A 24586-nucleotide genomic window follows, 5' to 3' on the forward strand; every position below is an offset into this window, starting at 1 on the left:
TGGTCCCACACACTTTTTATTTCATAAGTGAGCTGTGGGGTAAATGCCTTGTTTTAAGAAAGCTCAGGTCAGAAATGCTAAAGAAGTGTGGGTCCAAACAGCAACTCTAAACACTTTGCACATGTTAAGGTTTATTATAATTTAGCCTCTTCTTACTACCCAGCTTTTCTCTTTGCTGAGCCTCCTACACATCGTGGGAAGCTTATTTCCTTAGAGGGCTTCTCTGGGTGCTTCCCAAGGGTCCTGCAAGCCATAGGACATCTTCCTTCCCTGGCCTCAGGCAGCAGCAGTGGCACAGGGCTTCTTTGGGTTTACTCTGATAGAGAAGCTGGAATTGCCGTCAGATGCTTGTGTCTGGCTCTTAGGATGATCTCTTGAGCTCTACGCCAGTCTTGCTGAACTCCCCCGGACCTTTGCCTTTTCTAACCTGAGCCAGTGCTAACCAGCATTGGCTCCTGTTCTGTCTCGTTGGACCTCCCTTCAGATGAAGTATGGACCTTTTCATCAGCGTGCTTTGAAGGAAAATCAGTGTTTTCAAAACTCCTCACTGATGGCCAGTTAGGCTTAAAACTTGCAGATCTAAATTGTATCCCTTCTGTCATACATTCTCAGGAGTTAAGCAGATAACCTCCGCAGGGAAGGCAGCCGGCTAAGGCAGTCCACAGACTAGAGGAGATTCCTGGCTTGAAGTAGGTAAGAAGCACCGAGCTGCAGTGGATGTTGGTGACAAGGCTAGCCTGTGACTGGTATTTGTGATAAATGGGGTGAGTTGCTTGTCAGGGTACAGATGAAACCTGGCCTCGGTTGTGATGAGTGACTTGAAAAGCTTAGTCAATTGAAGAGGTGATGTGCACACTCCACAAAGTGTGTCCCTGAGGAGGGCTGAGACATGCCACACCTCCACCTAGTGGTGGGGTAATTACATGGAGAAAGTTACTGCCTGTCTTGTCTAAAAGAGGAAAAACAAGCAAACAAAAAACCTTTTGTACCTCACCTCCTAGGCAGGCGTCCGACCACTGAGCTGTATCACAGCCCTCTTTTCACTCTTTGTTTTGAGAGCGGGTCTCACTGGTGGCCTTGATCTTACTGCAGGCCAGGCTGACCTTGAACTTACGGCACCAGGATGGCAAACATTAGTGATAAAAACCTGCTTCACGTGAAGAACTGATAAAGTCAGTGAGCAAAGAAACAACGCAAGGCATTTTGTGGTCATTCTGGAGATGTGGGTGGGTCTGTCTGTGACTGGCACAGACACCTGCTTCCTCCTTCCCTTCCTCTCTGCTTTGCCGCAGCTCCACCATCAGGGAACCCTGCTCAGGGCTGCATAGCTACTGGGCAGTGGGCTTTTCTTTGATTTCTGGATCTTTTATTTTATGAGAGCAGATATTTCACTTGACTTTGGTCATCAAGAGTTTTCCCAGCCTTTCTGGTCCTGTTTATCACTGATATTTTGCAGCTTCACTGGCCATACACCTTTTCCTTTTGAGGTCACTTCCTGTTTGTAATTGGGTCACATTATTCTTAGGAACTACAAAAAACTAGTTACTTATAATGTGTAAGGTTACAGTTTTTATTTGAAAAAATAAACAAATGATCCTAAAGAAAAGATCTTATTCCTAGTTGTTACATCTTCCTTTATAGTGTCTTCTATGGATGTGTGTGTGTGTGTGTGTGTGTGTGTGTGTGTGTGTGTGTGTGTGTGTGTGTGTTTAAAGCAGCCTTTTGCATTGTAAACCTTACAATGCATAAGGTTTATTTTTGGTAGCAATATTTACTGCTTGTTGGTGTATAGCTGATGGTGGCTTACCTTAGTCCTTGTAGTCCTTACATCGTTTATGTAGCTGAAAACCTGCAGCTTCTTGGATGAGACTGAGACTGAGAATGTAAACTTTGAGTGGTTTTTTTTTTTTAAAGAGCTCTTAATCCGTTAGTGGCCCTGGGTTTGCAGGGTTTTCTGTGTCCCAGTGACTGGGAGTGAGAGGTATGGGCGTGATTAGTTCCCACAGCACTGACTAGAACTTGTGTGTGGCTCCCCAGAGATGACTGGAAACTTTTCTACCCTTTGTCATCTTAATACTCATTATAATGGGTCTCATTAATTGGCACATCTCCCATTGGGTTAATTTGCAGATACCAACCATGCCATCCTTTTGCTAAATCTCTAATGCAAATTGATATTTATGGTCTTAAAAATTGAAAACAGAACCAAAAAAAAAAGCTGTGTAACAAAAAGACAAACTTTGCTAACTTTTTACTTTTTTTTTTAAATGGGAGATTAAGATACAGAGAGATTATGTGTGAGAGAAAAGGAAGAAAACATGCCACAAAACTACTGTAGGCTAATAAACTGATGTGAAAATTTCTCAATTTACAGCACTTGACAGGTGCTAAAAGAAAAGCATCTTTAATTTTAATGTGTTGTTAGGACCTCTTTAGAGAGACTGTACAAGTTATTAACAAGGTCCTCTGAGACAGGAGACGGGTAATTAACAAGACCTATGGAGATATAGTTTAGGTAATTAACGAGCTCTTAGGCACTGGACACAGGCTAACACGTGGTGAGTCCAATAGTTAGAGAGAGCAGGTCGCTAAGATATGACCAAATGCAAGACAGAGCCTGTGAGACCTTTGGAGCTTTTCAACAGGGAAGAATTAAGGTTGCATCCCAGTGATCTCGCATACTGATTCTTATAATCAATACATGAGCTTTTGGGTTTAAGATAATATTTGAGAGAATTATTTCTTCATAAAACCAAGAAGCAGAAGAGTCTGCTAGACGTAGGCAGATGATCTTTGCTAATGATGGGTACTACACTGCACAGTGAGAGGAAATCCTCTAGAAGGGCAGAGATTGTGTGTTCCTCACTTGTTTTGAACACATTGGTTGAGTATGTTTTTCTTGTCTTGTCTAAAATGGTGTATTCTAGATTCTCTTGCTCCTCTGTTGATTTTAGAATGGTCAGGCTTTTGGTCACAGGGAGGCGACATGAGGGACGTTCTAGCCTGGCTCCCTCATTCAGCTATCCTCTGCCTTCACATTTGACTGATGTTCTCAGTTGTAAAAACTTGATCTGCTTATTTCCTGTGTAACTTTGACATTGCCATCTCTAGTTTTGATTCAGAAAACTCCCAGGCAAGTATTTTCTTACAAATGTGTTGCATTCTGGTAGGTGTGTCCAACCAGTGGCCACAGGCTACATTAGGCTGAGGACAGTAGTGAGTGTAGCCTGACACAAAACCATAGAGGCAACAGCTCTTGAGCTGTTTTTAACTGACCATGTGGTTCTTAAGCATGACTTTGGTAGATGACAATGTCAAAAATTCAAACGTACCTGCAAAGGTTAAAATCTAATGAGTTTCTAACTCTGCACGACCTGTCTCAGGATGGCTCCTACAGGCCATCAAGGTGTTTCTGAATGTATCCCATTGGCTAAGATACTTGAACACTTAGTCTTGTGTGGCGAGGCCTTATTGGAGAAAGTATATAACACAGTGGTGGGGGCAGGCTTGGAAAGCTTAATGCCTCTCCCTATAGTCCCACCCCACTTTCTCTGCTCTGTGCTAGTGGGTGAGATGTGAGCTCACAGCCTCCTGCTTCTGCTGCTGTGTGGCTTGTGCTGTCTCCGTGCATAAGGTGAATGTGCTTAGGCTTCCGGAGCATTTTAAGGTATGCTGTGATATAATGCAACTTGTGTCTTAGCCCAGAGCTAACATGAAGTACTGTGGGGGAGCAGTGAGTGACTGAGGCTGTGAGCATTGGGGTGCTTTGGTGGTAAGGGTGGAGAGAGGGGCATGCTTCTCAAGGAATACTTCTGTGGGTGCGTTCTTCAGCCTTTATGTGAGATGGTGCCAGAGGATTGGAAAAAGGAGAAAAGGAGCCAGTCTAATGCGTGCATGTGGGTGCGTGCGTGCGTGTGTGTATGTGTATGTGCACGCGCGTGCCAAAGACCAACACTGCGTGTTTTCCTCAATGCCTCTTCACCTTACTTTTTGAGACAGGGTCTCTCACTGGACCTAGGGCTTGGTTCAGTTGGTGAATTTGGCTAGACTGGCTGTCCATCAAGCTCCAGGGATCCATCTCTGCCTCCCTAGTGTTGGGGTTACAGGTACACATACTAGGACTGTGTTGATTTTTCATGGGTGTGCTAGAGATCAGAACTTAGGACCTCATGCTTGCATGGCAAGTGTTTTACCACCTGAACTGTCCCCCCAGGCAGCCTGTGTCTTAGCTTTGAGAAGATGCAGCTTTTCAAAACTGTTTTGTTTTGTAGAACAGTGTTAGGTCTGTGGCTTCTGAATCAGATATAGGGTGCAAGTCTTGATGGAGAGGTTTGAGGTTTTAGTTTTTGTTTACCATGAGGTGATGGTTCCTTGTCTGTTTAAGGTTTTTATTTCAAAAATAGGGACTATATGTTTTGAATTAAAATTAGCAAGCTAGTATGAAAACATTAACAGTTCTTGCAAGTTTATTTTCCAACACTTGAATAATCTTTGGCTTCTTTGAGGATAAGAATGCAAATTTCACTAAATTTAAATTTTAGTGCATTTACAATGTTTTCATCTTATTGTTATAATAACTATACACATAGAAATGTAGTTCTGGCTTTTACAAATCATGCACCGCCCCCTCCCCCTCTTTCTTTGAGATAGGGTTTCTCTCTGTTGCCCTGGCTGCCCTGGACTCCTTTTGTAGACCAGGCTGACCTCAAACTCACCAAGATCCACCTGCCTCTGCCTCCCGAGTGCTGGGATTACAGGTGAATGCCACTGCGCCCAGCTAAATCCTTAAGGAGCCCTTAAACTCCTGTGAGTCTGTGAGTCTGTCACTGTGGGAATAACCTTGCTTCTTATGCCTATAGCCCTCATTTCCTTTTGTGTACACCTCCTTTCCAGGCCTCTGGTTTTTGTACCTAGGGCGTTTTCAGCTGCTTTCACTTTACTGATGGTAAAACTTTACCCTTTGATATACAGGCAATGTATTTATGTATTGTGTATTTGTGGTAGTAACTACTGTAGCTAGATTGTATAAATATCCAATGGTGACATATAAAAGAAATTAAAAACTGCTACTATATTCATTTAATCCATTTCTCGAAACTTTAGGATCTGAACATTTGACATAGGCATCCTTGAACCTACTGTATCTTGATATGATGTTATTATATAATTATTAATAAATAGTGAGGTGTTTACTATATGTTGAATGATATTTTAATGTGTTTTATGTATTTGTTTTACACTTGGAAATTGTTCTGATGAAGGAACTAATACCATTTAGATGGCTATTGCTTGAACATGCTTGGTCTTCAAGTTGGTATCACTGGATTTTTTGGTACGGCATCTCAAGCATGTATAAAGCTTCACTAAGATCAGGAGTGGAGGCTTGAGGTAGGACTTACACAGTGCCAAGGGCCTAGCTCCCCAGCAGTGGGGAGGGATGTGAAAGAAATGGCTTGTTACCAACAGAATGGAGTGTGCCCTATAGAAAACTTGCTATGGAAAGGTAGAGAAAGGAGCAATTCAGTGTACTGAAAGCTGGGCAAAGATTTCCTCAAGGCAAGTGTCTCTGGCCTTGATCTTGACCACTGAACATGGACTTTGAAAGCTGGGAAATGAGTTCATAGACATCTTCATTTTAGCAAACGTTAAAAAGATCATATAGAAAGTGGCTCGAGAGCCATGTGTGGTAGTACACGCCTGTTTTCCCATACTCAAGAGTTCAAGGCCAGGTTGTGCTGCCGAATGAGACCCTGTCTCAAAACTAACAAAACAAGTAAAACACGTGGGGCAAAATGCTCTTTATTTTATTTTTATTTTTATTCACTTTAAATCCTGGTCACAGCCCCATCCTTCCTCTCCTCCCAGCCCCACCCTCTTCCCTCTCTCCCCTCCCCCATTCCCCAGAAAAAGGGAGCCCCCCCTTCCCATCCACCCCAGCTCCTCAGGTCACATCAGGACTGAGCGTGTCCTCCTCCCCTGTGGCCTGGCGAGGCCATCCTGCCAGGGAGCTATCAAAAGCTGTCATCAGAGTCCATGTCAGAGACAGTGCCTGCTCCCCTTACTAGAGGCTCCACATGAAGTCTGAGCCGCCCATTGTCTACTTCCGTGTAGGGCGCCTAGGTCCTTGGCTGGTGCTTCAGTCTCAGCCCCTCTAGGCCCTGGCTAAGCTGGCTCTGCTGGTCCTCTTATGGAGCTCCTGTCACTTCCAGGTCCTTTTAGCTCCACTTTTCCACTAGGCTCCCTATGCATCACCTAATGCTTAGCTGTGAGTCTCCCCATCTGTTTCGAACTGCTGCTGAGTGGAGCCCCTCAGAAGACAGCTCTGCTGGCTTCTGTCTGCAAGCATAGCACAGTATTGTTAATAGTGTCAGGGCTGGCTCTCTCCTATGAGCTGGGTCATGGGTTGGGCCAGGCAGTGGTTGGACACTCGCCTAGTGTCTGCTCTGTCTGCTCTATCTTTGTCTCTGCACGTCTTGTAGACAAGGGTAAATTTTGGGTTGAAGTTTTTGTGGGTGGGTTGGTGTTTCCCTCCCTTTACTAGGAGTCTTGTCTAGTTAGAGGGTGTCCTCTTTAGACACTATGGCCTCTGCTACTAGAAGTCTTTGCCAGAGTTCCCCTCATAGTCTCCCAGGAGCCTGACTCAGGGTCTCCAGCTTGTCAAAGTTGAATCAAGATCAGGTAAACAGTTTAAACAGTCTAGAGCCCCTATGGAAATAGAAGCAGTCATCAAAAGTCTCCCAACCTAAAAAAGCCCAGGACCAACATCAGCTAAATGGGGAGAAGGCGCTTTGAGTGATTTCATACTGTTAAAGTATTAGTTTATTTAAAACTGAGCAGTTCTATTTATATTTTAGCTAGAGTTAATAAGGGAGCTATATTCCATTCTGTCCTTCTCTGCCTGGTAGGTTCCTGAGGGTGTATGTCTGCTCCTGTAGGCTTCCAGGGACCCGGTTAATAGGTGCCCTGCAGCAGCTCAGCATTAGCCTTCGAGAACACTTTGTTAGGGAGCTCGGTATAGGAAAAAGGTGTCCAGCAAGTCATACATTTTGTTTATCGAGACATACAAACATGGGTTTTCATGTCATTTTTCATCTTCAAAGAAATGAATTGTCTAAAGGTATGAAAAATAAAAATAAAACTGAACATGATTTGTTTTGATTCAGGGTTATATTTGATTTTTCAGTGAAGGATTTCACAGTGTACTATGAAAGTAGAATATTTTGAAGGGAATATAGGACAGCTACAAGTTCAGAATTATGGTTTAGGTTTGGTTTTTTAAATATTTTTATTTACTTTTACTTTATGTGCATTGATGTGAGGGTGTCAGATCTTGGAGTTACAGACAGTTGTGAAATGCCATATGGTTGCTGGGAATTGAACCCAGGACCTTTGGAAGAGCAGACAGTGCTCTTAATCACTGAGCCAACTCCAGCCCTCTAGGTTTGGTTTTACATCTTTGGAGAAAAGCTGTTGGACCTTGTGCATTAGCCTTTCACTGTCAAATAGGGTGACCTGGTGGGGGCAGCATAACATGGTACACAAAGTGCAGTGATGGACACATGACCTGGAAGTGGTTGCTCTGGCTATGGTCTCACTACATGGAGTCTACGGAACCCCTAGCAAGTGTGCTAACCAGGTAGACAGAGGCACTCCGAGCAGAGCGTCCTCCCAGCTGCCATACAAAGGATAAAGGATGCTAACTGAGAAGGGCCCCTGCCTTAGAAGCCCACAGGAGCACCAGTGCATCCCCTCACCCAGATCTGAAGTGTGAGACACTTGATCTCAGAGGCAGATAGAGACCATGCACTGGTCCAGTGACTACCTTCTGCCCCTCAGCCACTGCCCACAGTGCGTATGTGGCACTAACAGTGATAGGCGAGGTCTTCTCAGAGTACAGAGATAAGCAATGCAGTTTCCCTGGTGACAGCCTTCTTAAGTCAAGAGAGGCATGATAGAATTATGGAGTGAAATGCCTGAGTTTTCAAGTTCATCTTGACATGTCAGGGAAGTTGTATGCGTGTTGCTGGGTTTATTCTTCCCGTGTATTGAGGATACTTAAGAGAGACATGTCTGAGACGCTTAACTTTAAAGGCATGGGATTTGGCATCCATAGGGCTTATATGTGGAAATCAGTGAATTGTTGTACTGTTTCTAAAAAAGCTCCTATTACTTTTCTTTAGGAGAAAGTAGTTAATAAACTTGATTGACTATTAAGTTCTCTAAGCATGCCTTTCTTTGGGAAGTCCTTGTGCTCTAGGTCTGTCTCCAGCAGCTCTAGGATTCATGATTGAAAACCTACAAGTCTACATTTACCATCTGTGGCCTTTGGTGTCACTGACCACAGTTTTTAATTGTCTTGCCTCTGAGGTCTCCTAAAAGATACCCATGAGAATATTAATAAGCAAGTTGATGTTACTCCCCACAGGCACTTATACATGAGTTCTGTTTTGTCACTCAGGGTTAGTGTGCCCAGTCCCAGGGGAGAGCATGTGCTGCCTGCTGCTGCCCGTCATTGATGTGACTAAGTCCTGTTACATGCTTTTTCCACAAAAAGAAAGAAAGAAAAACACTGAGTTCCATCTTGTCTTCTCGACTTTATTTTGCCTGTGTGGCACGCATAATTATAAATGAATTGTGTTTACTGAAGAAATCTCTTTGGCTACTTAAAGTAAAAATTCTGAGGTTTAGGAATAGGATGATTAACAACTTTTTAGAATTCCATAGTGTGCAATGTCTTTGGAACATGAAATAAGACACTTGGGAGTAACTGTTTTTAGGGTTTGCCAGAGGGCTCTTCAATTAATTTGTACTATGGTCAAATAACTAAAGTGGTGGCAGGTTGTATGCTTATAAACCAGTTGAGTTAATTTAATTGGAGCCCATTAATTTGAAACTTATTTCAATTCTTATTGTCAGTTTGTCTTAGTTTGCTTTTCTGTTGCTGTGATGGAGACCATAACCAAACAACTTGAGGAGGAAAGGGTTCATTTATTTTGTTTACAGCTTACAGTCCTTCATGGAGGGAAGGCTGGGCAGGAACTCACAACAGGAACCTGGAGGCAAGAACCGATAGAGAAGCCATGGAAAGACACTGCGGACTGACTTCTCAGCCTGCTTTCTTGTACACTCTAGACGTCCAATGGTCAGCACCACTTAGAGTGGGTGGGTCCTCCCAAGACAATCCTTAATCAAGGAGATGCCTTCCAGGCTTGCCTACAGGCCAGTCTGACAAGGGGGCATTTTCTCACTTGAGATTCTCAAGACTTTAGCTTGTATCAAGTTGACAAAAACCATCCAGGACATAGCTATAAATGTTGGAATATTTCTTTCCGTCTTCAAAGGAACTGAAACCAATCTAATGGTGTTTTCTCAGATATGAGCATAAGTAATGTTTGTTATTTAGGAAAGGGTTTTCTCTGCTCCCTGGGACTTGCTGTCTTGTTGGTGGAGCTTGTATTGATTTACCTTGGCTCTATTCAGTTAACCATCCTGGCTCTCACAAATCATTATGAAGCACTGAGTAGCAAGACTTCAGCATCCACACTTTATGCTCCCGCCGTGCGTAGAGCTGTGGCAGGGCTAAGGCTGGGAAGGTTAATGAGATAGAATTTCTTTAAATGGCTTCCAGCAAAGAGGCATGGGAAGCTCTGGACGGAGGTGAGATGCAGAGAAAGTGGCCGTTGAGTCACAATTTGCTGTACAAAATAGTATTTTCCTCATTTCTTTTAATGTTCTTCTAATGTTAATACTTTAAAAGTTAAAAATATGAAATTTTGAACAGATAGGGGGCTTGTACTTGGGCACTGAGTGGTAGGCCATCAGGCTGGAAAGACTGCTGAGCAAAATGGGGTGGGACTGAAAAGTTTTGAGAATTTTTAAGTGAATTTGCAAATAAAAATATACTTATCTTTTTACCTGAAAACTTGATTATGTTAAGATTAAGACATTTTATCCATTTAAAATGTTTTTAAGTATATGAGTTAAAATACTTTCTATTTGCTTAAAAATTATTTTAGGATCTTGTGGCTTCTTCAAACTTCCTCAGGTCTTTTTCTAAGATTAAACTTAAAATTCTGGAGTTCAGTTACACAGATGCCCTCTTCACTGTGAGCATATCCAGGGTTATTTTCTACCTGAGTGAAAACGCCATCCCCTAACTTGTCAGCAGCTGAGTTGAGCAGTCAAGCTGTATTATTCAATATCTTGTCTGACATGAGGACACCAGTCCAAAGAAAGAGATAGCACAAATTGGTGCCACACTTCAATAAATAGAGACATTTTATTTTGCACCACACTAATTCAACCCAGTTCAGTTAACTTTTCCCCCGTGTAAGGACAGATTTTTAGAAAGGCAGCTATGAGTGGCTGACTTGGTCATGTGTTTGATACGTCAGTGTGTGTACAAAGCCGACCACAATGGATTTCAGCCTTTGGATTTCAGACAATACCAGTGTGGAAGCCTCACTTAGCACGTGGCGCCTGGTAGGAACTTGTGGCCCAGGCTCACAGGCGAGCTCAAGCCTGCTCAGGTTCAGAGAGAAGGGGTGGGGCTCACCCTGAGTGCCCCGCCCTCCCCAGCCCTGCAGTGGAGGGGGGCCTAGGGGTGGGGCTCACCCTGAATGCCTTGGCCTCCCTAGCCCTGCAGTGGAGGGGGGCCTAGGGCTGGGGCTCACCCTGAATGCCCCGCCCTCCCCAGCCCTGCAGTGGAGGGAGGCCTAGGGGTGGGGCTCACCCTGAATGCCTTGGCCTCCCCAGCCCTGCAGTGGAGGGGGGCCTAGGGGTGGGGCTCACCCTGAATGCCCCGCCCTCCCCAGCCCTGCAGTGGAGGGAGGCCTAGGAATTGTCACTACCTTCTCAGATTCTCATTTTAGCTTTCTGAGCAAAAATTACCCGACACTACATAGGGCTTTGTGATTTTGATAAACATCTCTGACATAAATGTATTCCTTAGATATCTTCCTGATAACATAATACCCATGCTCCTGTTGTGTCTCAGCTCAGTGATTTTTACCTGAGATAGACAATTGAACGGACACAGTCATGACGCTCTGTTCTTGGGGATGAACAGAGTAGGTCAGACCCCCAGTTGTAGAGTGTGCATATCTTACTGAGAGGAGACCAACACTGTTGGAGAACATGCCTGTTGCCCCGTGGCTGTGGTCTAAAGTGCTCAAGTTTGGCCTTAGAGCCCTTTGGGGGCATCTTAGTTTGTGCTCCAAAGTCCTGTAGCGACACCACTGCCTGGTACTCACTGCTCTCCCCGTGTCCACAGAGCCTCCTTTACACAGCCAGCTTCTCCAGACCCTGCTCTCCCCATGAAACAGGCCTTCTTCAGTGAATTCTGTGAGGGAGCATGACTTTCTCACACTTGCTGTAAGAGTCTTGGGATGCCCTAAGCCTCCATCCATGATTTCATCCATAATGAAATGAAGTTGGTCAGTTAATCCAAAATGCCTGTGTTGGGCTTTCAGCATTACAGTCTGCACTCACAAAGATCTGTCGACAGGAAATAAGCATAAGGCTGGTGCCCCAGGTAGGACAGACCTCGGAGCCACATTCCACCAGCCAGCAGTGGGAGGACTTGGAACAGGTCAGTGATGTGGAAAATAGAGTGCGGTACCACATGACCCTCTTAACTGTCTTAAAAATAACAGTGAATTTTGAAAAGAGTTTAAGGTCCAGGTGAAGTACCTCAAATGATAGTGAGATCATGCATGGGACTTGGTCTTTCTGCTCTTTGCTTTCCACAATACTCCATTTGTGTTCTCTACCCATGCCAGTCTTGTTTGGGAGACACTTTTGCCATCATGGCTTTAAAGTGAAGGAATCAAGATACCATTACTTCCTCAACCCCTTCTCTGCTGTTGAACACTTTGGTGTTGTGACACCCCTGAGTGTAAATCATGCTACACATGGGACTCATGGGACTGTGCACCAGTGGAGGTGGGTGTAGTGCAGCGTGTTGGTTATCAGAAAACCTGCCGTGAGTTAACGGGGCAAGAGGACACTAGTCTCACTGGCCCAGTCATTCCACTTGCTTGGATTGAGAACTGGAGAACGCAGAGCTCATGAGCAACCGCTCCAATACTGAACAACACTGTAGGTACAGGGGAGCTCTAATGATAGCCTTTGGGACTTTGTTCTTAGGATTTCATTTCTTGTCAGGGGTTTCAGGCATGTCTGGTTATATGACACTAGCACAGGACCTTGCAGAACACCGTGCAGATGGTGACGTACAGGGATGGGGAGATGAGGCAGCCACAGAAGCCTGTCAGTGGTGTGCTGCAGGTACTCAGCATGCATTTCATGCTTGTCTGCGTAGTCACGCAGCCCTGCAGCAGTGGTAAAGTGCTTCCATGGGCTCTCTTCCTGGGAAAGGTCCGCAGCCAGTTCTTGTAATCTGGCTGTGAAAACCAGAGTCATAACAAATGTACCCTGGCTACCGAGGACACTCTTGATGTGGTCCTATATGTTCCATGGCTTTTAGAGTGGGCAGTGTGGGACAGGACATATGCCCGTAATTAGGGATGTGTTTCAGACAAGAGTTCTAGTGTTCACACTATCACAGTCAAGACTTTAAAAGTGGAATCCTTAAATCTTCAGAAGAGTCTGTTTTTTTTTTTATGGAAGCAGATAATGGAAAATATGTCTTATAGTTAAGTCTTCTTTTTAATGTGTGTATGTGGAATAAAAGGGCTCCCCGGACATTAATATGCTTTGTGTCTGTTCTGAGGACAAGTGCCTTAAATACTGGGGACAATTTAAAGTGGAAGAGTACTGATGAAACATTTACTCATCAGATGCCTTTGAAGTTGAGCTTCTCTGGGGTGTAGACTCCTTCCTAATGGACATATTTCAAAGGAGAAAGTGGCTGTGGCATTCTGCTGTGATGTCTCCAAATGGACAAAATCTCTTTTTGTTTTGGTCTGTTTCTGGCTAAATTTTGAAAGCTAGCTACTTAGAAATCATATTGATGACAGAAATTGTTTCTGCTACTGTGGACTCATTCTCATCAACAGGGTAAGGTTTGAAAGTTAACTTTTCCAATATGCTCCACATTTTAAACAAAGGTACTTGATCTCTGTTGTTCTAAAGCTTTTCCAAACCTAGATTGTCTCAGCTTTCCATAGTGATAGATCAAAAGGGTTACATCATGTATTTATAAGATGAAGGGTATATTATAAGAACTACTTTTATGAAATATCTTGTTGGTAAAGTCAGTATGCTTAAAAATATTTAGAACCTATGCATTCCTGATTCCGATAAGCAGAGGGTTTTCTTTCAGGCTTTAAACTCGCAGCTGCTGTAAGGATGCTGAGTAAATACTGTTTTGCTTTCTAAGTCTTGAGTTGAATCTCACTTATTTAAGCTAGAAATTTAACAGACATGTATGTTGCAGTGTGGCTTAAAATGTTTCTGTTTTTCTGTTTCTTACCATATTGACTGTGCCACATTTAATCTTTATTTTATGCTTTATTACTTAGTTTTCATATGAATCCAACAAGCAGTGAAGACCTCAGGAAAATCCCGGTAAGTTTCCAAGGGGTAGCGAGATCACCAGAGAGCACGCCTGGCTTCTGTCTAATATATTCCCTGTACACCTCTGTGTCCCCGAATGTCTCAGTGGCAGAAATGTCATGGTCAGTGTGGTGTTTGGGGGAGAAAGAAGAACGTAGAGACTTTGCCTCTACATCACAAGTGAATGTCGCTTTTGTTCGTGCTCAGAGATAGCTCAAGCTGATAGAGTTATAACTGATGTCTATCTAGGATATACATGTTTGTTTATAGCTTGTGACCTTAATGTGAAAGCTGTGTGTCTGAGTCAACATAGTTGTGAAAGTAGACTGACATTTGTTATTGGGACAGGGACTGACTGAAGAGCAGAGCTGCTTGCCAGTGTACAGCGGGAAGGCAGCATGGTGAGAGACCCGAGATACCTCAGGGTACTTATCTTCTGTGTCAGACCAGACCCAGGTCTGTCCCAAGATTGGCAGCAGTCAGTTAAATGGATGTGGGCAGTTTGCAGGGGCTGTTGAGATAGCTTAACTTTGTTTCAGTGTTGCCTGGTGGTCAGGATTGTATACAGTTCAGTTCCTTCTGAGGCTTCTAAACATGTTGACCTGGAGAATAAATCACTTTATAAAAATACAGGCAGAGACTCTTGGGAGAAAACTACATTTTCCCTGAGTAACAGAAAGAGGCCAGTGGCTGCTGCTTCAACCATCTGCCCTTAATATGTGTGATCCATATGTATTTAAATTTTCTCTAGCAATTGCACATCACAATTTCTAGTATATGGTTTGTCTAAAAGAAGTCAAGTTGGGGTTACAGTCTATTTTATAAACCTTTTTAAGTGCAGTGGTCTGTCTAAAGAATGGTAGAAGGCACTGTGGATGCGCAAGATTTTAGATAAGGCTTTTGCTGTTTTATGTAAATGATATTTAAGTTTTGATGTTTCATAAATACTTGTTCTTATAATATGGCAGTCTCGAAGCAATGTCAGACTATATGAAGTCAGCCTTTGATCAGATAGTGATATGAATTCTACCAGGCTGTTACTTCATCTCAAGCAAAATGCAACATCAAAAATTGATTTAATATGTAGCTATTGTTTATTAGGTAACCCTTAATTACAATTTCTGTGTGCTTGTAGATGTACTTTTCCAAATCTTATAATTTATTGCTGTTAAAACATCCTCAGAAATCTTTAAAGAAATAAAAAGTGAAAATTGTTTTAGTTCAAGGATTTAAAGGTGATAAAAGAATCCTTGATGTGTGATTATTTTTCTCTAGAATCTAACTATTCTAAATGACAGTTAAAGGATTACTAGGTGTTGCTAATGTACTGCAAGATACAATTAAGAAAGGAAAGCATCCTTACAGTTGAGTTTCCAGGAGAAGTATTTGAACAATTTTTATGTTGAAGATTATAAGATGTTTGAAGTAATTTACATGAAGTTCTCCAGTAATAGCCATCCACCAAGTTATTTTCTCTCCTCCTAGACGAAGTATTGTGTAATTAGGTTTGTATGTCGGCTATGCTGGTGCCAACACCTGTCTATGGAGGCGCGGTGTTTAGGCAGGAGCAGTAGCCAGTTGAAAGGGCAGTGTGAGCTCTTTAAGGCCTAATTAAGAACTGAAAGGGAGATGAAGAGAGGAGGACAAAAGATGTGAACGTAGCTGAGATGATGTTCCCAGAGCAGAGCTCCTCATTATACAGTAATGAGATGATCTGAGAACGCCAGGCTTCATCTCCTCCCTCTCCTTCCAGTTGCCTTGGATGTCAGTGAGGACCCCACCAATATTTGGTTACCAGGGCAACCTTTCTTTAAATCTTCAGTTATTTTGAGTCTTGATAATTTGCTTTTGTCTGAATTTAAATATTGTAGTGTGTGTGTGTGTGTGTGTGTGTGTGTGTGTGTGTGTGTGTGTGTGTGTGTCTATTTCCTACTTTAAAAGGCTAGATTGTATGTAAGGTAAAAATAGCTAATTCTGAGAATCTTCCACATGAGCCTTATTATCTAAAATTCTGGTAGCAAACTTCATAGAGGACTGCTCTTCTCTTCCCCAACCTCCATCTTAGTGTGTGTAAGGGAACTCACCTCAGCAGACGTGAGGTAGAAAAGGGAAGGGTTAGTTGTGGAAGAAAAGAGGCAAGGGCATTTATATTAAATTTCAAAACAGGAAAACATCTTTCAAGTTTGTGCTGTCCATGAAGTATAGGGGCAAAAAACTGCATTCGTAGCATCCCCATTGCAGGCTGCGTTTGCTCATTGAAGTTTTCAGTTTTTCCTGGATATTAGTAAATATACCTTTTGAAAAACAATTTTGTATTTGCTTGAGAGTTTCTATCTTCAAACAAACTAATTTGTTAAGATCAGAAAACGTTTTAACATTGTTAATATCAGTTAATATTAATCTTTGTTATTTCCTTTGACATTATAAACCTCTGTGTATAGTAATATGTCAGTTTAAGAGTTATATAACTAAAGTTAGAAAATTTTCATGGTTTATAAACATTAAGTGATATCTGTAGCCAAGCCTGAGCTGTATTAGTTATTTTTATTTTTTCCCCAGAGTGTAGCCTTTGATGCACGTGTCTCTAAGATGTTTTCCTGTTCAGAAACCTGATGTTGAACTTTAGGTGAAATTTCCACCTGCAAAAGAACACAGGAGGACTTCACTAAGAACAAAAGTATATTTCTAGGAATTAGGCTGCAGTGAGGGCGGGAAAGAATGTGTTTGTGTGTTGTTCATTTTGGCTGTGAAGTATTGAATAGTACTGTGAAATATCAGGTAACCTTGGGAGACTAAGGTGGTTCCCAACATGGCATTTAGACTTATTATGTCATAATGAAATTTGTGCCATTTCATTTATCTTCATTATTTTAAAATAAATGTTAATATTAGCTACATTAATTAGCATGATTGATACAATATTAAATGTAACCATGTGAGTGATTTTTAAATGTATGCCCTCACTTGTACTTTGAAAAATCATTGCAATTATTATATAATTTGATTATAATTAGAATCTTAACAGATGATAATATGTTAATTCTATTGAAAAAAAAAAACACCTCAAAACAAGTAACCTGTAAGTAACATAGCCCGTTTAGTTTAATTTCATGACTCGCATGATTCTCAGATTTTCCAGTGAATATTTTATTAGAAAATGAAATCACATTAGCTGGGCTTTATTATTTTTTAAAATGTAGTTCAGAAAAAGAATCACTGACTAGATAACAGAAATCTGGACCTGAAAGGGTTAGAGGAGCTGTCTCAGCAGCTGAGGAAAGTGAGGCACGGCCGCTTCAGCCTCGTCCCCATAAATATTACTTGTACAGAGGTTAGCTTTTCATGACAAATTAAAAGCTCTCTATAATTTATCTTGTCTTTACTATAGAAAATGCATAATACAATTTATGTTTTATGAGAATATAATTAATAAATTTATACCATAATTCTAAACAACGAGTGTCCAGTGCACCATGCTATAGGCTGAACTGACCCAGGAGGGAAGGTAGACGCCAACATTACCTTCAGAATTATCCATATGGTGCTTAAGAGCAACGTTTGAAAAGTTGGGACATAAATAATTTAATTCATAAAGCTTCAAATTTTCCTATTTACTAATGGAAAATAAAATGAGTTGTTTAAAGTATGTCTTACATAATTCAGACTCACTTTCCTTAAATACTGTGTTTGACTTATGATTAAAGTAAGCTTATAATAAACTTCAAAATCTAGTAAAGGATTTGATTTTCCTGTTTGTGGTCTTGGTAAGCATTATTTTTTAAATGGTACTATTTTAAATTAACATTTATTAAATGTTCAAAAATCCTTCACATATTTTTTATTGTGCCATTATAGAGCCTATGAAGGGTTTTTGAAGCATCTAAATCAATGTCTTCAGTATTTCAGTAGCTCTGGAAGTAACTTGCTCTCCCAGTGAGACCACCCAGAGCTGCCATGTCAGTCCCCTAGAGCATCGCCTCAAAGGTGTCTCTGCTCACGCTGATCCTAGCAGTTAAGAAGTGATCCTCTTTTCTAGGAAGTCTACAAAGCCTCAAAAGCGGCGATACCATGCTCGATGGTGCAGTGGGCATCTCCAGAGCCTCTCTTCTCTTGGGCATGCTTCCTGGACATGCCTCCCTGGCCTGGGACAGGCCGCTGGACCTTGAGCCCTGTTTGTTAATTGTCCATGCTGGTCCTGCTGCCCACGTGGAGCCTGTCGCAAGCTCTCACTACCCAAACTCTGAGGCCTGGCGTATGGCAGAGGGTTCTCAGCCTACAGTTTGTACACAGGAAGGAGGGACACATTGGAGTGACAGCTTCTGCCAACCTATGCCCTGGGGTCTTGGAGTGGGAGCATATGGTGAAAGTGCTGGCCTGGGCTTTAACAGAAAGCTCCAGATGCATGACACAGTCCAAGTAGGTGCTGAAGATGGGAGAGACATGATTTCTGTGGCAACAAGTCTTTCTGTGTTCCCTAGTCCTTGCCAGTCCTCTGCTGCCTTAGGAACAAGAGAACCGGCTTCCTTCATATGTTAGATGATGTCTTTTTAAAAAAACAAAAACAAAAACAAAATGCAAGTGTTTGGCCAGAAGTGGTGCAAATCATCCTAAATTGTTGGGTTTAGGAATAGAACTATGTTTTAAAGGCATAAAATGTGCTACTCTGTATCTAGACATTTGCACAGCAGAAATCTAAACCCCAGGGCATTGAATAGAGGATATATATTAAAGACATCCTCACAAATTTTTTTTTCTTTAGATTTTGGTGTCACAATACTTTAGAATAAAACAAGTTAGAGAAGACTCTCTCTAGGTTGTGTTTATGCTTTGGTTTGAATATCTTTAGCTAAGTAAATCAGCGAGATGAGAGGACATGCAGCGGTCCTGCCCAAGAGAAGCTGAGTTCTGAGCTTCCTGGTAACAGGGCCAAAAGGGGAAAACACCATCAAAGGAATGGATGTTGCTTATGGGAAATGAAAGCATCCACTAATCAGGAAGAAGCTCACCCTGCTGGTCAGCCTTGGGCAGTGCTCACTGGGTTACCTCCAGGTAACCAGAGAGGCAGACTGGTATTTCTGTTTCTCACAGTCATCATCAATTAAAAAGCCGGGGTGGAAGTGTGAATCTGAGTTTAGAGGTAGGATTCTGTGAGGACAGTATCTACGTGTGCAGTTTTCTATAGCTTCTTGGCAGTGCTTTGACTAGATTCTTACAGTTGTTTGGTTTTAACCTGTTTTCATTGCATTGGCTAAGTAGTTAGAATTACAAAGCATGTCCTGTCTGTTCCCTGTAGTGTGCTGGGGATGGAGCTGAGGGGCTTTTGCATGCTAGGCAAGGCTACTGAGCTGCGGTCTCAGCTCTTGTCCTCACAGATTCAGGCAGTCTCTGGCACTAGGACGTTGTTCCCAGTTTCAAGTGCTGAGGTCAAATCAAGCTTTCGGTCTGTCTGCCCTCCCTCCTGGCACCTGACTGTAGCTGTGGCTGGAGAGAACTGTATCAGCTTCAGCAGAAGCAGAAGGTGGAATTCGGACTAGCTCTTTATGTGTGTGTCCCTGTGTCCTCGTGCTGTAGCAGTTCTGTATTTCTTTCCAGGACAGCAACCCTTTCGACGCCACGGCTGGGTACCGGAGTCTGACCTATGAAGAGGTGCTGCAGGAGCTGGGGAAGCACCAAGAGCTGCTTCGGAGGAAGGACACGCACATCCGGGAGCTCGAGGACTACATTGACAACCTCCTTGTCAGGGTGATGGAAGAGACGCCCAGCATCCTGCGGGTGCCCTATGAGCCATCCAGGAAGGCTGGCAAGTTCACCAATAGCTAGTGGAGCCAACAGGACTGTATTTATAGTTGGGAAGAGAAGGGGGAATAAGAAGGAAGTAAGGAAGGGGGGAGGAAGGGAGGACAGGAGGGAGGGCATTACTGGAAGAGACCACACTTGGTTTTCACTTCCTACCCTCCACCATTGGGAAAAAAAGCCTTGTACATATTCACAGGTGTTGTCAAGAGTAACCTTTGAGGTGATAAAAACACTCTAAACTCTTAAACTGAAAATGAGCCATGCCTTGATGAGTGAGCAGTTCTGTGGCATCACTTGGGTGCTGGTGCCTGACCTCTGTCTGCCATAGGCCTGGAAATATATCCAACAGCCCACGAGTTGTTCCTCAGGAATAGATGCCATAAAGCAGAATCGATACTATTGTTGGAGTCTCAGAAGTCAGTCTGGAGACACACTCAGAGTCAGGAGCACTGCTCATTATAACACTACTGAGAAAGAGTTCCTCACACATGACCATGTATGTTTGTGTGTCTTTGTATATAAACTACATGCATATACCTCATATACACGTGCGTTTTTATGACATTAAAAAACATTAAAGTGCGTGTTTGCCGTATACACCCAGGATGGCTTGTCACCAGGACCACCCCACTTCTGTAGAGAAGCTGGTTCAATCCAGTCCTGACTGTCTGAAGCCTGAGGTTGACGGTATTCACTGCATCTAGCTCCAGCTTCCAACTTTGCCCCAGCCCCGTGGTGGGCTCACGTCGGCTTTCAAGGGCTGACAAGCGTTAGCGTGACGTCTCCAGCCGGGCTCTGCTGCTCGCCGGGCTTACGGGACGTGTGCGAGGAGACAGGCAGGTGCTGCTCGTGCTGTGGTGGGTCGTGAGCAAAGACAGCTGTGCAAAGTCATGTCTGAAAATGAGCAGGGGGTGGGGTGACCGTCTGTTACCTGATAACCCAAGGCAGCAGCAAGTTCTAGCAGTGAGGGCTGGGCATGGTTTCAGTCTCATCAGTAAAAGAACACTCAGTTGCCTTTGAGGCCTGAGCCAAAGCCCATTGCAGCAGTGAGTGCCGAGAGCAGGTCTTCACCAGCATCACAGTGTGCAGCGACCCACGTGCACCCTGGAGGAACTGACATCACAAACTATGGGGTCTTTGTTTAAGCCTGCCTCCCTAGAGTGGTAGTTCCTCTGTGGATTAACTTTGTGTGTGTGTATAAAATTATCCTAAAATTTAAAGTGAAAAGCAGTGAAATAAGAATATTGCAGATCTTCTGCTTGTATTTTCAGGTCTCAACACTCTGAATTGAGGGTGAAAGGACTGCCACATGCAGAGAGTGGTGCCAAGTGGCTTCATAGCCCTTAGTGAGTGCATTTTACCGATGTTTATCTCTAGTAAGACTTCACTGAGAGTTAAATGAATGCAAAGATTGTAGTTTTACTGATTTTCATATTTCTTAGTCACAAATCCCTTGTTATCTGTATTTTCTGAGTTTCTATGGTTTTCTAGAAAACATGGGTTTTGAAGTCAATTTTTTCCCAAGTACAAACTTAAATACTTTTCTAAAATTAAAAGAGAAGGAAAAATGGCTTTTTACAATCAGTTGTCCTTCCACTTAATTAATAACCAAAGTGATTCCAAATAAACTTCAAAGTATAAGGTAGATTTGATTTTCCCATGTGAGGTCTTGGTAAATGTAATTTTTTAAATGGTGCAATTTAAAGTTAACATTTATTAGATGTTACCAAATCCTTACGTATTTTCATCATGCCATTGCTGAGACCTTACAACTTTTAAAGCACCTAAATCCATGTGTTCAGTATTATAACAGATATCTGCAGGTACAACACATGCGCTGGCCAAATATGTCCTTTCTAGAGTGAACCCGAGCTGTCCATTTTGTCCTGGGAATAAGTTTCCCATAAATCTCATCTAAATGCCGTCGTTTCTTTTATGAGAAGTCAGTCATAGGCAGCTTTTGCCTCCATGAGAGCCTATGTGCGTGGGCTCCTCTGCCTGCCTGAGTGACTGGCTGAATGCGTGCTTGCTTACCTTTTCAGAGTCTACAATGAAGCTTTGTCCATTGGCGGTCTTGTAGGCACTGAGGTTTGTCTGAGGCACAGTCATTGTTGCTAAATTAAAAAAAAAAAAGTCTGAGACAAATCAAACATCTACGTTTACACTCCAGGAAGTGTTGTATCTAGTGGTAAGAGTTTCACTTGTGAACTTAATGTTTGTGTCATCAGTCAGCATGACAAACTTACAAAGTAATACGTGCTCCCAAGTGAGCACAGCACATAGCAGTGTCTGCGTGCGTGTGGGAGCCGGGTACTGTAGAAAGAAGGCCAAGAGGTCAACTCGTCTATTTTCCAAATGTAACATGGAATATTCTCATTTATTTTTGTATTAACTTAGAAGTGGAAAATGTATGTTGCAGTAAACAGTGCATGCACAATAGATTTTTAAAGATATTTTATTTCTGCTTTTAGCCTAAAAATATGTGCTCAAAAACACTTCCACTAAGACTTTTTTTTTTAATCACAGAGTCAACACTTATCTCAAGCCTGATTTAAGCTAACACACTTCTGTTACATAATTAAACTGTTTCTTAAAACAACAACAGTGTTTTACAACCAGTCTCTTCCCAGTTCTAAACTCAGCCTGACAGTATTGCTACACCACCCTGCCACTGGGACTTCAAGTGTCATTCCTTGAACACCAAGGTCATGGCTTAGAGTTGTATATAAGACACCGTGTAACTCACTTAGAGTAAGTACTGGAGGCATCGCCTTCTGCTGCTGTGCGCTGCACCCAGCCCTGCTTTTGCCCTCCTCCCATGGATGTAGTGCCCTTCATAGATTATGCATAACTACATGTGTTGCTTTGGCGGTAAGTCCAGTTCTAGTTGCTCTTTTCAAACTGTGAAAACGTTGCCTTGTATTTACAAGGGTTTCAGGAGTGGAAACCCAAGTGAGTCAGGTTAGTGACAGACCTGCTCTCTCATGCCCCCCTCTCCCCCCTCCCACCCCGTGCGAGTGACTGTTCCGTAACAAGGAGAACCTTAAACATGAAAAATGAAAAGGAAGACCTGCTGTCTCTAAGTATCTATAGTGACTGTTACACTGAAGCTTTGGTTTTCCTGGGTAGCCTTGTTTTCCCTGAAAAAATAAAAGCAGCTTACTTTGGATTGGAAAAGCAGGCTAAAACCCCTTGCTGTCTGTGTATCTGTTGTCAGTCCTATAGGTGTGATGGGTGTCGCTGGGTTGGGTGGGCGAAGTGTGAGCATGCCCAGTCACTTGATCTCTCTTCAGCAGAGGGAAGGACTGCACTGTAAGCTCATGGTGGTATTGGAGAGGGTCTGTCAGCACATACCGAAAGCCCCCATTTTCACAGATTTCTAACTTTAATAATCCAGATGCTGTCCTTGGAGGTATTTAATATGCAATAGGTAGCACCTTCACTAATTAATCTGCATATGAAGGGCTTCCTGATGTATTTAATAAGATGTGTAGAAGCTCTTCAAGCATTAAACTAAAGTTGACATTTTATTTCGTTTACTTCTCTCTGTCAAAAAAATATCAACCCTTACAATGGAATTGAAGTCTGTTACCTAATGGTACATTTGGGCCTTTTAATTTCTGAAGCTTCTAGATTGTTTTGTGAGGTACAAGAAATGCTGCAGATCTAGAAATGTATGTTGTTAGCAAGTGTTTGAATGATGTAAGCATTATTTATATTGGAAAGTATTACCCCTACCTTCTTAAATAAATGCTTAGTAGCTCATATACATTTTTGCAGGTACAAAAGTATATAAACATTGTATAATGTGACAGTTGTATAATTTATGTAATCTGATGCATGAGTCAGAATTTTTATATATGGTAATTGATTTGTTATAGTTGATTAAAGTGTTTAAACTTAATCCAGTCATCAGAATTTCTTATTGTAGATAAAGCTGTTCCTACCATGCATTTCCATAGGTGTCTTTATTGTCTCTTGATCAAGAGATAGGCTGTGTTGGGACACATGTTCAATAAGGTCATAAGGCCTCTAGACCTGCCTTGTAGAGAGTGTGGTTCTGTAAAGTCAGTCTGTCTGTCTCTCTCTCTCTCTCTCTCTCTCTCTCTCTCTCTCTCTCTCTCTCTCTCTCTCTCTCTCTCTGTGTGTGTGTGTGTGTGTGTACCTATGTTTATGTGTGGTGAGAAAGAGCACATGCGCATGTGCACAGGTCCTTCCCTTCTCACGGGCCATGTTCAGATTACAGACACTTGCACTGCTGTATTTAGCTTTTAATGGAAGCTAGGGATCAAACTCAGGCGTCAGACTTCCTTAGCAATCCCACTTATCCCTGAGCTATCTCCCCCGCCCCAGAGAAGTTTCTAAGAACTTAAAGGTAACAGCACATGTGGAGATACATGCGTTCTACCATGAGACTTGCTCCCAGGGGGATGAGGTTTAACATGGAAACTGCCTCATGAATGCTGTCATTCAGGCTGAGGCCTGTGGTAAGAGCTTTCTTCTGTGTCGCTTCATTTCTCACGACTCAGGCAAAGAGGACACAGGTTCTGGAGGAAATTATAGTCAAGGAAGAGTAAGATGGGGTTGGCAAGATGGCCGTGTGCCCAGCATTGCTGATGCTGCTGTGGAATCTGGAGTCTCGATTCTGAGATGCAGTTCATGTGTGTTCCTAGGTGTCAGTCAGGCCCCTTTAGAGCAAGAGCTTGCTCTGCACAGTGGCTTATCTTCCTGCTCTGTAGTGGTTGTTGGTTTTGCAGGGTCTTTAACCTGCCCCCTCTCTTCCTGCTAGCTAGCCATAGTCTAGACTTACTCTCAGTCTGCAGAGATAAAGGCATTTAAGGGCAATTGGGGAGCCGAAAGTCAGTGGCATCAAGAAGTTGTCACTTTTCAGGGTAGTTCCTGTCCCACAAATGTATTTGTTCAGATGGGCTTATGATCCAAATGCCTCACATTTTATACTTTCCTTAAACAATCTTGCATGACAAATTTTCACACGTCTACCTTTTTGTAGCTATGCAGTTACTTAAGATTATTTGAACCCCCAAAATGCTTTTTTTTTTCATGCTTTTCACACACTAAAGTTTCATGCCTAAATGTCCAGTGGGTTTTATTTTTTTTATCTGTTGGTAGTCCTACCACATGCTAGGATTCATGGGAGAAAATAAGATTGCAGATTTCTTAGGGGTTTTCAACTCTGCTGTGTGATGGTCAAACTCAGGATGATGTCTGGTTAGTACTATTGATACCGAAGTTGGTGAGTTCTTGTTCTGTG

At 42.6% G+C, this 24586-nt stretch overlaps 1 protein-coding gene across 3 annotated transcripts in view; it reads left to right on the plus strand.

Moving 5' to 3' along the window:
* RAB11FIP2 (RAB11 family interacting protein 2) overlaps positions 1-23218 on the plus strand; it is a 35225-nt gene extending 12007 nt beyond the window's left edge. For 2 of the 3 annotated variants that reach the window (XM_084754430.1, XM_084754431.1), the window contains exons 4-5: positions 13485-13530; positions 19111-23218. In XM_084754430.1, coding sequence (XP_084610556.1) covers positions 13485-13530; positions 19111-19338 — 274 coding nt within the window. In that variant the 3' untranslated portion in view covers positions 19339-23218. The remainder of the gene's footprint in view (positions 1-13484; positions 13531-19110) is intronic. The other variant, XM_084754432.1, reaches the window with a different exon arrangement.
* Positions 23219-24586: the final 1368 nt, after the last annotated feature.

Source organism: Acomys minous (genome assembly GCF_964271855.1).
Source record: "Acomys minous genome assembly, chromosome: 2".
In the NCBI taxonomy this organism is placed as follows: domain Eukaryota; kingdom Metazoa; phylum Chordata; class Mammalia; order Rodentia; family Muridae; genus Acomys; species Acomys minous.